A 16,567-nucleotide genomic window follows, 5' to 3' on the forward strand; every position below is an offset into this window, starting at 1 on the left:
TATTTTGTTTCTTTGTCAGGCTCTCTATAAAGACCAGCATGCTTTAAGGCCATGTATAAATAAGCTTTAAAGCTTGGCTGAGCTGTTCGCTTGAACCTGGTCCCATCAGGACCCTAGTGGGGGTCCGTCTGGGCCGACGGTCACATTATTAAATACATTAGACCACAACATATTAAAGATACAAGTAAAGCGCCTATTGACTCGGCAAAACATTGAAATTCAAAAGGACCATTTTTTGCATTCTAAATTCGTGTTGTGGAAGTTCAGGAAAATATATTTTTATCAATGTTGAAATATTCAAGTTCACTTCAAACATCAAACTCAAACATATCATGTAAACTTTTTTACCTGTGTAACTACGTACATGTATACGTTAGACTACTTACTACATGTAATCTGTTTGGGACACCCTACATAATCTAGAAATCAATCAGTCAGGGAATGATCAAGGTTACTTGCATATTATTAACCTTGTATTCACAGTTTTCCTTTCATTTCGTTCCATTTCAGTGAGTAAATATAGTTTGCTTTCCTCGTGACTACACAGTCATTCTATATTTCAGGCCCGGGATTTTTCAGTCGCTGCTACCCCGTAATTGAAATCAGTCTTTTTTGTTGGGGAATTTGCCATATTATTTACACTCATGTTCAATACTTGAGTTATCTTCAGTAGATAGTAGATCTAGGACTCACGATTAAGTAAATATTCAGTAGGTAGCAAGGGGTTCGCTATTAATTTCTTTTAGTTGATAGCACTAGGGTTTACTATTAAAGTTATCTTCAGTAGATTGCAAAAGGCTCGCTATTCGCTGTAGGAGTGACGTAATAATCTGATAACTATACCATAGCAATAGATGAATACAATTTTGACTATATCGCCCTGCACTTAACGCCACGTAAGCCTATAGTTTTATATCACGAAAGGATAAGTTTAATTTGTTGCAACATTCACTACCGCACATTTTTCAAAAGTTTTATACCATTTGACCTTTGTCTCCCCCTGGGAACCCTGTGTACTTTTCCAAAGGTCATGTGCCATATAATTTTCTGGTGTATTTTTTGTACAACATGAACTGCGTAACTGTATTATCATGTCATGTATTTTCTGTGCAATTTTTTAGTCATTGGTCAATTTTTAGTCAATATATCCATGAGAAATTATACACAATCACTTGTATTTAACTTTTATATTACATTTTTTAATGTATATTGTGCTTTTAAATCTTTTTGTAGTCCTATTATTATTTACAAAGGAATTCAAAAAGTTGGGCCAGATTTCATTTCTAACTACACTACGGTATCCGAAAACAGCTTCTTGATATGGGCGTTTTTTGGTAACTATTAGTTGGTATGCTGTGCAATGTTTCATCTTCTCTGTGTGTTCGTAGATAAACATCCTAGTTCAGCCTCAAGTGCATATGTATCAAACACCGGGTCAAACACATTCAGTAGATTATATTTCGAGGGAAGTGGTCCAATGTGACACGTGACAATATTATAATAAATGGTTCTAACAACCCATTTTTGTAAATTGAAATTTGTATTTAGTGTTGCACGTATTACCCCATATTAAAATTCCATAATTACATACCATGTATATTGAATAAATTACATGTACATCTTCGGTATATAGCACAGGATTCATTATTAAAGTTATCTTCAGTAGATAGCAAAAGGTTCACTATTACAACATTATTAGCAGATAGGTTCTCTTCTATATCAAAGTTATCTTCAGTAGATAACAGAGTGTTCACTATATATACAACATTATTACATTATCAGATATGAAGAGGTTCACTTCTATACCAAAGTTATCTTCAGTAGATAGCAGAGCGTTCACTATATTACAACCCCGGGGGTCACTCTCACACAAAAGTGCTACCCACCCGTGTCCGACCACCTCTGAAATGCACACTTAATGGCGAATTTTCACATAACCAAATTGCACCCCTTAATGGCGAAACACGTGCAAAATCCTACCCTAAATGGCATAGCACATGCAAAAACCATACCCTAAATGGCGTCAACTGAGAAATATCTAATTTATACCCTAAGTAGCGTAAACAGAAAAATAAGCTTATTTGATGACCAAGGTATCTTTTTGATGTTGCAGACCTATAGATACTAAAGAAAACATGCACAAAGGTAACAAGAATCAATTAAAAAGTAGTGATTTTTATCAAATTAGTGCAAAATCACTCAAACAATAAATTTACTAACCCTAAACGTCTAAGGATTTGGCTGAAAAGGGACCCCTTAATGGCGATGCCTTCTGAAAAAGTACCCCTTTTTCAAAAAGACGTCGACGACGCCGTGTGGGGAAAAACATACCCTTTTAGATGTTTTTCTTGGACGCGGGTGCGTAGCAAGTCAAGTAGTGAGTGACCCCCCCGGGATTACAACATTATCAATAGATAAGAAGAGGTTCTCTTCTACCGTGTATACCAAAGTTATCTTCAGTAGATAGCAATGGATTCACTACATACTGTTAAGTATATCTTCAGTAGATAATATCTACTCTACTGGAGATCTAGTTAATATATAGCATTTCATTTCCACTCGTTTAATATCCTATTTCTATAACTAGATGATCGTGTTTGAAACTACATTCTGAAGATAACAAAGTACCCACTTGATTATGATGCTACCTTTCATGTCTTTTATATTTCATCAGATTGCCAATTATATAGTGGGTTTTCGTAGCAGCAAACAATAATTTTCCCCCTCCTGGGGGCCACTCATGTATGATTGTTGTAAGCACGGCCGCGTGAAATCATAATGACGTTTGGCAAGCATTTCAAAGTGCTCATTCATAACACCCAAAGATTCAATTAGCTTGTTACAACTTAGTCTTGTGTAGTAGCCCCAGTAGTTTGGATGGTTCCTGTAAAAGAAAAAACAATAAGGAAACATACAAAATCATTATATTGCAGATCGTCTGTATTAGGGGGAGGGGGCATGCGTCCCTTTGGACACCGCCCTGGTATGTTTTTCCCTCTCCCCGCCTCTCATTATTTCTATTTTAACTAAGATAAAATTTAGCCATTTTTGTACAACGTTTTGACAGTTTGAGCAATGGTATGCATTTTTGCCAAATTAAGCCAGCTTTAGACATTTTTCCAACGGACATGGGGCCTCCATTTCATTCCTTAGACCCCTTTCTTATAATCAAACTACTAACCTCAGTAGCCTGTTGGCAGTAGTCAGGTAATTTGAAATATCTGTCAGGATCATGAATGCCTATCTCAAAGTTCATATACCCACTGGTTGAAACTATATCTTCTGTTATGGAAAAGAAAAACAATAATACGTTAAAAGTGTTTGACATACGTTAAAACATGTTTGACATGCCGTGTCAGTGAAATTAATGAGGTGTCGCAGGAGCTGGAATAGGTAATACTATATAGGGTATAATGAATACATTCAAGCAGAACAGATAGCCGTACTTGCCAAAGATCGCTGTGCGCCGAGAAATCTTGTGGTCGCCTGCTCCGCAGCCGAAATTGGGTAATAAATTTCTACCAAGTGGACTTTGTAGGATATTCTATTGGGCAATGTGTTATTTCATACTGTTCTGTCACTAGGATCCACAACATGCTCATCTAATCAGGGCACAGTTCTTTAACCCAATACATTTGTATAATCATTGAATGACCGTTGAAAATTTGGGTACAAAAACTCATACCCTGCAACTTGAGGTCAAATTTTGCACTATGATTGTTTAATTGAGGTTATTGAACTATGCCATTGGGATGATGCCATTGTGGTCCATGGTATGTTCCCGGTCCCCGCACACCGTGCATCCGCGGGTATTCATGCTTGTCGGTGAACTTTAAAAACACCCCCTTTTGCATCTCATTTCGCGAAGTTTTTAGGGGAAAAACACCCCTTTTTTAACGATTTCGCGAATTATTTGCCCGTTGACAATACCCCTATTTTCGCTAAAACGCGAACGATATTTCTAATATACCCTTTTCTGGAAGAAACGCGTATGCTGCTCGATGAAAATACCCTTTTTTTTAATTTCGCGAACACGTGGTTTGAATAAACACCCCTTTTTTGTGTGTTTCGCGAATCGCGTTTCTTCATCTGAAAACACCCCTTATTTCGCGAAATTTTCGACGAGCATGAATACCCACGGATGCACGGAGTGCGGGGACCGGGGTATGTTACCCCAGGTAATCGCCAAAGCAGGTGGTTGTGAAAGACGACGAGATTTGTAGATCACTTTGATTTACTGTTCAAGAAGTGGGCGTCGGCGGTATTATGTATGGGCGCCGCACTTGTGCGAATGGAGGTGTCTGAAGGGAGGTAAGTTGGAGAACTTTCAAACTAAACGATCCTATTTGGTTCCAGGGGCAACTGGGTGGACAGGGTGACGAGTCGAGGGTTCAGGGGCCCCGATGACTCTAATGGGTTAGGGATAGGGCTGGTAAAGGAGATGTTAAAAGGGCCCTTGCTGCTCCTTGTCCATGGGCCCCGGGACTCTTTCTTGCTACGCTCCTGTTTGGTGCACCATTTTGTTTTAAATTTGGTTTGCAAAACTTTTTTGCAGGCAAATTCGTGAGGCAAGCTTGACTTTGAGGGGTTTTAAAAGTTTTGTCATGAACACAGAACAACAGAACTGATAACAACAAATTATGGCACTCACGTGTGATTCCTCCAGCTGTACTCTTCCCATGGAAACTATCCCCAACAGGAATGCATCCATTAGAATCTATTGCTATGTTATATAAGCCAGTGGTCTCTAAGTAATCCGTCATGTTAAACATCCATGAGTCCATATACAGGGCTTTGTTACCGAAATAAGCCTTACCAATGTAAGTTGCGTCCTCTGTTTAGAAAAATGGAAATTGTTAAAAATACTGTGCACCATTTCATCAGACATATGCCTATTTAAGTACTCTATAGTCTAGTAGAAGAAGTGCCTATGACATATATACTGAACACGAAGAGTATCCGTACATTTAAAATAAAAGTAATATCTTAAAAACACCAAACTTTAAAAATTACCAAATAGGCCTAGAGTGATCAATTATCATAGATGGAAACATTTTTTGTGCGTGTTTTGACACCTTGTTCGGCACAATGCGACTTTATTCCCTATAATTATACCAATTTACCAATTTGAATGGGATAATAAGAGAGCTTTTCAAAAGTAACACATTTTTGATAGTTCTTCCTTCAGTTTTAAAAACGTTTTGTATGAAAATACACTACAAAAATATTTTTTTCAAAATGTTATTGTAAAATATTTTTGCAAACATTTTTGCCAAATATTTTGTCAACACTTAAATAACAATATTTTAGAATATTTGCAGTAAGTTATCACAAAATGTTTTTGAATGTTATGAAAACGTTTTATACCTTTTATTTATATACCCAACATTTAAACGTTTTCTGGCAACCTTTTCTAACCTTTTGCGAATGATGTATTTGTGGTTAGGTTTTGGTGATGTACGTTTCTTTAATTTGTAATATTCCATAAAAACCAATATTATTCTGTTAATACTCATGATTTTCATTTTAAGAACATTTCTTGTTTACCTGGTACGCATTTGTAAGGGAAGTCTTTAATGCTGGATTTTGTACATTGCTTCGTGGTAGGATCAATATACCATAACAGTTTCTGCATGAAGAATACAAAAATACAGAAAATCAAGAAAACGTCAATCTTAAGATAATGTGACTAGACTATACAGTACGACAGCAACTTAGCTCACTTCCGGTAATTTTTACCGGCGTGACCTCTGCTGTTACGTAACGCAATATTGAAAATCAGGTGGCAAATACGGTTTTTCAGAAAACATCAAAAAAATGGAATACACGAGTCGTTTCTCCCTTCATTTCCATATTGAGCCCATAGATAAGATATGAAACATGAGTATAAGGCAAAAAATAACGTGTAAAAGTTGAATTATTGTGGAAAAAATGAATGCTTTTGGTGCGCGAAGTAGCCTAAAAATGAGAGAAAATGCATGTCACGATCACTAAAATGGTTATATCTACAGCTTTGAGGAAACGCCGGTCTAATGCTTTTCTGTTGTGATAAACATTAATTAATCACAGCTTGTATTAAAATTTCAGCGAAAATGAGCGGTGGAACAACCTAGTCGTAGGTTGAAAAGTTGCGTACTTTGATTCCTCGTGTCGTGAGCGCACGTTGCAAGTGTCACGATGCTTCATGAAATGGATGCCAGCCGGCGCTGTCTATTATACATGTTATGTTGATTAATATAGCAATTAAAAACGTCTATTGTTATATATTTTATAAATGCAAAATACTCTATTGTGTAACAAAATATTGTAGTCGTCAAAGAAGGTAGTATCATCTCATTTAACTGAAGTACAAGCAGTTTTGAAAAGATTGTTGTTGAGTGAGATCCTTGAACATGTTGAACGAGAAATAACATAGCAAAAGAATACCCTTCGCCCGAACAAGTTGCGATGGCTTAGTGGACAGAGCGAAGGTATGCAGTGCGCGATGCGGAAGGTTGAGAGTTCGATTCCCATGTTATCTAATCGATTATGTGGAATTTTTCAGTTCGTTTTTCTTTTCTTTTTTCCTCTCCCTTTTGTCTTTAATAATTAGGCCTAATGAATGTCAGCTTGAAGGCCCACTTTTTTCATGATTTATTTCTTGTTCATGTTAAAGCCTAATCATACATTCGAGTTCATATCTTTTAAAAAAAATGCATTTAAGTTCAGTAGCTTTCAATATGAAATAATCAAATAAAGCATGTCAAACTTAAGTAATTTTTAAAAGTTCAAGAATATATATAGGCCTATCAAATAAAGGAACGTCAACACAGATTTTCACGATTTTTAATTGGACTAGACCCTCCCCTATCGGCAACATATTTGATGAGCTTTTATGCATAGGCCTACATATCAAATCATGAGATGCACGAATTTCAAACCTAATATTTTGGCATATTTGTAATTTTTACACAATGTCCAACTTACACCTCGGATTACACCTAATTGGAATCAGCCAAGTTCGTTTTCTAGATAGAGCAACTATAACTTTGATGTCTTATTAAGACTAATCCCCCATAGAACACCACAGTTAAGCGGTCAAGATATTAAGTGTTTTCTTTCATTTTTATCTCGCTACTTCTGCTTCAAATGTAACGTGAAAACCTTCCTGACAGTTATTTACTAATATTATAAATATTGTTATAATTTTTGGAATAACAAAACTTCAAATTTGCCCGAAATCGTATATTATGGCTTTAATAAAAATATGAAAACTAGGATTTAAAAATATGAGTTAAAATCAAATCAAAAATCAAAGAGAGGTGCTTGCGGGGTTTGAACCAAGATCGAACTTCCAAATACATGTATTTACCACTAAGCCATACCAGAGATATGATTAATTCGGTGACAATAATAGCAATGTTATTCCCAATCAGTGGCTAACTCGTGCATTCTATTTCTGGAATGAATTAACACCGTCCAAATAAGGTAACAGAAACCTTTATGCTGATTTTTAAAATTGTTTGAACGTTGGGAGTATTATTTTCAAGTTAAATAACCAACAATGGACAATTGACAATGAAAGTTTTTTTGCAGGAAAAACATCGGCCGTACAATATATGGCGTGACAGTAGTCACGCACAAAGATAAACATTTCAACATGTTCAATATACGACTGACAATATACCCCAACCAAAATTCACGAAATTTTCAGGCAAGCTAACTTAAGTTATTCTATAACATGACACCCATTTTTGATTCCGGCGTTTTTTCTTGTTTGATGATATGAACATTTTTGTGTTCGTGACATGCAACTTTTCTCATTTTCCGAGCTACTTTGGACATGTTCAAGCTTCTTTTTTTCCCATTTAATTCAACTTTTACACGTTATTTGTTGCTTTACACAAATGTTTGATGTCTTATCTGTGGTCAGGGTACATGAATGGAGCAATATACGACCCGTGTCTTCCATTTCTGGAGCTATTTTGATAAAAAGCGTTTGCCGGCTAAAATTTCAACATTGTGTTACGTAACCCGTGTTCACCAACCCGTATAAATTTTCTGTCGAACAAAAGAGGTCACGAAGTTGCTGTCGTACTGTATAGTGAAATGCACGTTTGGCCGAGATAAAAATTGGAAAATCAAATTATCTCTAAAAGACCTTCGCCTCGGTGGAAGCTCTATAGTCCGAAGGTTCTTTAGTCCGACGGTTCTTTAGTCCGAAGGTTCTTTAATCCGACGGTTCTTTATTACGAAGGTTCTTTATTCCGACGGTTCTTTATTTCGAAGGTTCTATAGTCCGAATTTCAAAAAAGGTTCCCTAATCCGAATATTAAAAGAGGTTCTTTAATCCGAATTTTAAAAGCGGTTCTCTAGTCCGAATATGAAAATAGGCTCTATAGTCCGAATTTTAAAAAGGGTTCTATAGTCCGAATATGGAAATAGGCTCTATAGTCCGAATTTGACAAAAAGGTTCTATAGTCCGAAATTGCAAAACGGTTCTATAGTCCGAACCGGATACCGTGTTCTTTAGTCCGAATTGGTAAACGGGTTCTATAGTCCGAATTTTATTTTTATCATTTGTTTCAGTGTCAAATCATCACTTGTTAAATACAAATCCGCTGAAGTTCAACATGGTTGGTTTCTCTGGATATTTTTCGTAGCATACATTAACGTTCACCTTTATTCTGGTGATATTTTCTTCATTTGTATCCGTTTTTCATTTTCGACCCGTTCAGGGTAAACCCTGAAAACCCGTTTCTGGCCATTTTTCAATCCGACGGCCTACTTTATTAAAAAATTGTGTTATGCAACTTGTTGGGCGATCCAAGTTCATGTGTAGGTCTCAAATATTTATTTATGCTATAACATGCCTCTCTTTTTTCCACAGAAAGGCCAAATCTCTAAAAATATTTTAGTTTTTACCGTAATCCATCTACATTACATCGTGATTTGGTGGTGTGCGCCCTTTTAATAGCAGTAGCGTCATATCCCGTTTGCCATAGACTCTGCTTTAGTATTATCTAGCTAGAGGGCGCAGTATATGTTAATGTTTTAAAAATTCGGACTATAGAACCTTTTACTGATTCTGACTAAAGAACACGGTACCCGTTTCGGACTATAGAACCGTTTTACAATTTCGGACTAGAGAACCCTTTTTTGAATTCGGATTATAGAGCCTATTTCTATATTCGGACTATAGAACCCTTTTTAAAATTCGAACTATAGAGACTATTTTCATATTCGGACTATAGAACCCTTTTTTAAATTCGGACTATAGAGACTATTTTCATATTCGGACTAGAGAACCGTTTTTAAAATTCGGACTATAGAACCTTCGAAATAAAGAACCGTCGGAATAAAGAACCTCTTTTCAATTTTTTTTCGGACTAGAGAACCTCTTTTAAAATTCGGACTAACGAATGCTATGAACACGTGTTCGGACTAGCGAACCTTCGGACTAAAGAACCTTCGGATTTTAGAACCTTCGGATTATAGAGCAGTCCCCTTCCCAACATCGTATCAAAAAATAGGGAATAAATGCTCATTAGTATAAAACAAAAATGGCTGCTTATACAGGGCTCAAATTTCAAAATTGGTCGATGGATAAAAAGACATATAATGTATTCCTCTCATCATCATAGTAAGGATTCAGGAAAAGTATAGACAATTGGAGCGCCGCATAAGCGACCATTTTTGTTTAATGCATAATTATTAGCATGTTTCCTTGGTTTTTTTTATGTTGTTCAGGGTTGTTTGTTCTAACAAAACATATAATTTTCAATTCTAGATCTGGACAATACCAGCAGTGATATTTTGTAGCTATTTTTTTAACATAGAATTTCCTGTATCAAATTTTTCTTCTTTTTCTGCCTTTTTGTGGTAAATTTTATTCTATAAATTACATATTTGTGTGAAAATTGAGGGCGCTATTTACATGCATTTAATTTAAATTTAGCCCAATAATATGAGTTATTCCTTTCATTTCGTGATTTTTTTAGAAAATGTCCTTGCTATTTGTAACTCGTTTTTCTGATGTTTTAATGTCATTATACAAGTGTCTACCCCTTGTAAAGATGCAAACAAGATTGTAATTGTAATTGTAATTCCGCAGTCCGTGTCGCAGCCATTGCTGGGAACGGTATTCGTCTTACCTTCGTCATGTCTTCCACTATTCTAAAGCTCTGGAAGGCTTGTCCAGTAAAGAATGTCCTATTAACATATGCACCAATCCGGTTATTTGTGTAATCAAATGCACCGTCTTGTGTCTCATATAAAGACAGTGGAGATTTCGTTTCTTCTATAAAGCTGCCTATTGTAGAACCTGTAAACCAAAAGTAAGGGCGCGTGAAATTAATTTTTGGTCCTCGTCCGCAGGATTTTCATGAATTGATGAGGGAAGCTAGCCTAAAGGTGTCAACATTACCATTAATGTACACACATACTTTGCGTAGCGACATGTTATCAAAATCACAGCGCTGCTTATAATACCAGGGATATTGTAGGCATATCATATCCCTTTTTATATGCCAAACATGGATTGGACAATATCATCCTGTTGGTTTTTTTCAAATGAAACAGAAAATTATAATCTTTATTTTTATCATTCGAGAAATTGAACAAAAATATGCAATTTTGAATGCCAATTGCAGTCACAAATTTCAAAGACGTGCCACAAGCATTCAAAATCTTGAGCATAGGCTAAACATGCTATAGGTTCTTCATAATTTTACTCATTACTTATAATTCTCGGTTTGCGATGTAATCGTGATGTATCATGGGAAAAGGTCGACATCCAGGTCCGCGCAATACGAATATTACCTTGCTATTACATAAGAACACGTGACAATATTTTTTAGTTTGTCAAAATAAAGGTGTTACACGCGAATCGATACTCAATAATACTTAATAATGTGATTTGAAATGTGCACAATTAATTTTTTCTCTATCGATTTGCGTGTAATACCGTTATATTGACAAACTAAAAATATTGTCACGTGTTCCTATGTAATAGCATGGTAATATTCGTATTGCGCGGACTTGATGTCGACCTTTTCCCATGATACATCACGATTTTCCCATGATACATCACGATTACATCGCAAACCGCTGGCGGCGCCCTTATTGCGAATAGCGAGAATTGTACTGACCTTGCTGATCAATCAGTAAAGTATATATTCTAATGTAATGGCTGGAACCAATTAAAAAGAAAAAATTACAAAAAATTTTCCTGACTGCCACTGTCTCATTGGAAGATTAGATGGGCTAAATATACCTTGCCATGAGGCAGGATTAGATATAGTCTACTGCAGTAGACCATTTAAATTTATCATCCCCCAATCCCTCTGACCATACAAAATCCACTACCAATCCTGTTCTGATCCAACAGCTAGCTATCTTTTCTCTGGGCAGGGCAGTCACTGGGGATGTAGTGTGTTTTATGCATGGAATGGTATGAAATAATGAATTGTTTAAAAAAAGGAATGCAAAGCAGTCTAGATTACATAAAGATATACAAACGAGGGTATGAGATAAGGAATTATTTCCTAGCCTGTTAAACATAGGGTTGGTGGGCTACAATAGATGTTCAAGACACAGGATACTATATAAGGGATATTAAACTGTGCGTATGAGATATGGATTTAAGTGGAGTCATAGTTCACTGCACTGCGTGAACAAAATATTAAAATATGACTTTGATTGTCAGATTCGGTTGTTGCATTTGTCAAAACGTACAACGGGATAATATTTTTAAATAAAAAACACATAAAAATAGTGCTGTATTTTACTGGAATCCATAGTAAGTTCCTTCAGATGTCCAGGACGGTCTCACAGTAGTGCTGAAATGCACATCATTTCAATAGGGGACTGGGAAAGGCGTTTTCGAAACTGACTGCATGATAAATGTATGGGTCTCTGTGCAAGAACAAAATACTCTCATGGATCATTTAACCAATAAGCCCAATCGGCATTTTAACTTCCGGTTTTTGAGAGCAATTTGGGGACACTTTGACCTCTGACATGTTGGGAAAACTGCTGTAATTATTATTTATTTATTTATTATTGTCATACTGTTATCATTAAAATATTTGAATAATTGATTTATGAAATAATAATGTTTTTTTGAGTTTCTTTTTGTAAAACATTTTAGACTATATTTTGTACGCACAAAAACCAATTTTTCTAAATTTTCCCAATAGGTCAGAGGGCAAAGTGTCCCAAAACTGCAAAACCTGTCCCACAATGCATTAGAAACTTCCGATGCCGATTTAGCTTATTCTAAATGTAGCATGGTGAGAGCGGAGCTGATCTTAATTTAATCTGAAGGAAGATGTTGCCAATTAAAGTAATTTTTCTTTCTAAACCAATATGATAAGCCAGGAAATTGCCACGGAGACAGCCGGGAATTGAACCTGGGTCATCGTCCACCGAAGGCGAATATATGACAAAATGATCTATATTTTTTTACTTCGAAACCCAGTCTAAACTTATCATACAAAATACAATGGCAAATCATGGCTTTTTATATTGCAAATTGTTGCTGCGTTCTCCCAGGTTGAATCTACCAATGACTCCATAGACGAGTCCTCCCTAAAATTATACTTAAGGTTGGTGTTAAAATCGAACTTACCTTTTAAGACAGTAAATTGATCAGGAAAGCAACATTTCTTTGGCTCTGCTGCCTGGGCTATAGTCGTCACTGTGATAACGACTACAACTATTAAGCGTATATGAAGCATGTTTACTTTAATGAAAGAACACCGCTGGAAATCAAAATAAGAAATTTGCAAGGAGAATGGAGACTGAGCTTATAATGCATAGCCTTATATACTTTGTCAGATTTCGTTCATACAAACTATTCACTCATAAGCACGTGAGTTTTGTTTACGTTTCAAAGTTCAAGGTTAATAATAATTACAGGGTGACCCAATTTAAGCTATTCAATCAAAGACCTGAGTACAACAGCATTGGCGTTGTATTTCTGTCTTATTTTAAAATAAAATTGCAATAACTCAATCATGTCAATATAATTACTAATATCATAGAAACTGTTATGGCTTAGATATCCACTTCACTCATGTGTGACTTCTAACAAGGCACTGGTTCCCGTAGTATTCCTCATTCAAACTAATTCAATGCACGACCTCGGAGTTACCTGCATGACTTTGGCGGGCTATTTTGAAACAGTCATGGTTGTACATGCAGGTACTTCTTTAGAATATCCTAAACAAGGTATAGCAGTCGTTGATAGGATATGCAGCTTATAGAACATGGATAACCCTCTATTGCACTTGCTTTAACATATTTTTTCCATTTCATGTCAATTCAATGTGTAATATGACTGATCTTCGTCATACCCGAAAGCTGTGGCTAAAAAGGTCCACATTAAATCAGTCGCTCATTTTGACGACTGTAGTATGAACTACTAACTTCGAAAAGCACTTGTCTATTGCAATGAATTCAAAATCACATGATTCATAATTTACTTTACACTGCATGTCGTTAGAACTAACCCCGTTCCACAAACCGCGACGCCTCTCGAATAGCGAGCCGTGCGAGCACCGAGCGTAGCGAGGAACTATAGATGGAATATCTTGGATCATCATCATCATGATCATAATTATTATTATAAAGGTATTGTATAAGAGCCTGTGCTACATGTCGTCTGCCCTCGATTGTTTTATTTAGAGTTCAAAATAAAATGTAGGTGAAAAATGGAATGCCGGTTCCACATAATTTATGTTTGGACAAAAAAAAAATCAATTTTGTAGCCAAAGATCTAAATTGTGTCCATTTTTGACAAATTTATCATGCAGAGATCAAACTTAGTGTAATCGAGAGCAAAATAAACCTAAAGACCAGTATTTTTGGGTTACCTCAGTACGTTTATTTAATCAGTATAATTTGGTCAGAGTAGTATACACGATTAATTACGTTCCTGGAGCACAAGCCCTACCCTTAAACCCTGCAGGACTAGCACTAACCACCTTGGAGCATTATTGCAGTAATAGCACTACCGCGTACGGGCACTAGCCCTAATGCGAGCTCCAGGAGCGCTGATGTGTTGACGAAGTCTCAATTTTGCCCCATAAACTTTGTACACCATGCACACAGAGCTACACAGATACACAGAAAAACAAGCTAGTGACGTTTTATGTTTATCATGTTTATTGATCAAAAGTCTAAAGTCATCTCACGAGGTGCTCATGACCTTATATACGTTAACACAGTCACTTACCGGCAACTGATAAAAGAGGGTCCACATGATCCTTTTTTAGGGTTTTTAGATATTTTTCAAACTATTCTCGGGTGTGTGCTTGTGTGTTAATGTCCGACTTTGGTAAATAAAACTGAATTAGGGACCGTTCATAAACACTTGAAAAGGAGGGACCTGATGCAAAAGGGGGTCTGAATTTTTTTATCCCTCTGAAGGGGGGGGGGTTAATAATATCACCTTAATTTGGCCATGAGAAAATGAGTTTATACTATTTTCCATGGGGTTTACGTTCATTTTTCATGGCCAAAAAGAGGGCCCTGAAAATAATTTAAGGTCCAAAAGGGGAGCCCTGTAATAAGTTGTTGTGAACGGTCCCTTATAGTGGCGTTGGCAAGGGGTGGCAAAGGGGGAGACGGCTGCCCCCTTTGAGAAGTCTTGCCCATCCTCCAGCTCCGGATGCTGGCTGACCTAACATTTGAGATTTGTAGGCCTATGCCTTTTTTTTTACTTTTTAGATTTTGACCTAAAGGTTATCTTCAGTAGATAGCAGAGCGTTCACTATTGGGCTATTCCAGATAAAACATGCACCCCCCCTATAGAGGGCAAAATTGTTTTTTTCTCAAATGTCTGGAATTCCAAAGCATACTTGAGGAAAAAACCTGGATTTCCGGCCCTGTTTAGTGCATGTAAAATCTGGAAATCCATGGAGGGTATAGAGGGTTTTTAAAAATTGTCAAAAAAAAGTTGGAATTTTCAATTGACTTACCAAAAAAAATCTGGAATTCCATCGCCCTCTATAGAGGGTTTCTAAAAATACTCAAATAAAAAGTTGGAATTTTTCAATTGACTAGCAAAAAAGTCTGGAATTCCATGGAGGGGTATAGAGGGTTTTTAAAAATTATCAAAAAAAAAGTTGGAATTTTCAATTGACTTAACAAAAAAATCTGAATTCCATCGCCCTCTATAGAGGGTATCTAAAATTACACAAATAAGTTGGAATTTTTCAATTGACTACCAAAAACTCTGGAATTCCATGTTTTAAAATTTAATAACTAATTCCCCAGTTTCCCCGATTGGGTGCATTATTTCCCCGAACTATTAGAAAAAAAAAGGGGGGAAGGGCACATCCCCCTGTCCCCTTTGCGCATGTCACTGGTGTTGGTATCCTAGGTAACCACTAAAATTAAATTGTGAAGGGTTGCTGTTCTCCTTACAGGTTTTCAATAACAATATGTGGTATGTAGGCCTACTAGTTTCTATATTAGGCCTAAAAATGTTTGATTGGCGTAACATAATTTTAACATTCTTGTTAAATCGGGTCTTTAGGTCCATGAACTGAACCACACAAAGGGACGCATACTCTGTCGGCAGCACACATTTCGAACTATAAAAGGATTGTATTGTGAAACTCAGTTTCTTGCTTCAGCTCTTTCTAAAAATTCATTAGGGCAAAATTCTTTCTTTATGTCCTTAATTATTCTTTATTTATTCCTGTTCTTTCTTTCTTGAGGCCTAGATCTTTTTTCCCTACTTTACAACTCGAATATTGTTGTATTGTCAATGGATTTACCGTAGAACGTTCGCCTAATGGCGCTATGGGCCCCTTTGATATAACTGGTATTTTAGACACAAACTTAAAGTGCCCTCCTACAAAAATCCCACCAGCAAATAAGGGCATGCGCATACCCTTAATTCTTGTTGTGATTTTAGAGGAGGTAGCTCTCTCTTTGTACATGAAATTTACCCCAAGGCAAAGGAGCCCATGTGCGCGAACGTTTACGGTACATAAGAATTCAAACTTTCTTACTTTGGTTTGAGCTGAGACTAAAATACCTAAAGCCTCAAATGTTGTTTTTATATTAAATACATACCTGTATTTGAATGAAATAGATATATTTATAATAGGCTACATGATAAATACATGAAGCCACAGCAAGTAGAACGAGTGCGACCTTGTCGCGCCTATGGTGCCTAATTGCTGCAGTACCTTGTACTACCATGACTACGTAGGTGCTCCTTTGTTAAAGGGAATTCCCTGATTGGGGAGTGGACATTAAAGAGCTCATATCTAAATTCGTTGGGGTCTTGGGGACTGTTACTTTTTAAAGTTTCAACGTCCGTATACATACGACATGTATGAATAAAATACGACATGAATAAAGTAATAATAAAGTGCACACACATCTTCCAAATCTAGGTATATCCTTTATTGTTACCAAAAATAAATACATGTTGCATGGATCGAATGGTGCAATTAATAATACCTTGTCTGTGTCATGTGCTCATTTCTTCGATAAAACAAAACAAATAACCACTCGTATCATACTGATATCTGAGTGAGGGATTATTATTTGAAAGGAAAATAAGTTC

General features: G+C 36.3%; 1 protein-coding gene across 1 annotated transcript; it reads right to left on the minus strand.

Moving 5' to 3' along the window:
* Positions 1-244: 244 nt before the first annotated feature.
* Positions 245-12,821, minus strand: LOC140164536 (development-specific protein LVN1.2-like). The gene is made up of 6 exons (XM_072187838.1): positions 12,611-12,821; positions 10,134-10,303; positions 5,548-5,629; positions 4,652-4,834; positions 3,182-3,282; positions 245-2,884 (listed from the first exon to the last, which is right to left on the minus strand). Exons 1-6 carry the CDS (start codon positions 12,717-12,719, stop codon positions 2,840-2,842), a joined length of 690 nt encoding a protein of 229 aa, XP_072043939.1. The 5' UTR covers positions 12,720-12,821; the 3' UTR covers positions 245-2,839.
* Between the last annotated feature and the right edge of the window lie 3,746 nt (positions 12,822-16,567).

The sequence above is a fragment of the Amphiura filiformis genome, chromosome 11, assembly GCF_039555335.1.
Source record: "Amphiura filiformis chromosome 11, Afil_fr2py, whole genome shotgun sequence".
Taxonomy (NCBI): domain Eukaryota; kingdom Metazoa; phylum Echinodermata; class Ophiuroidea; order Amphilepidida; family Amphiuridae; genus Amphiura; species Amphiura filiformis.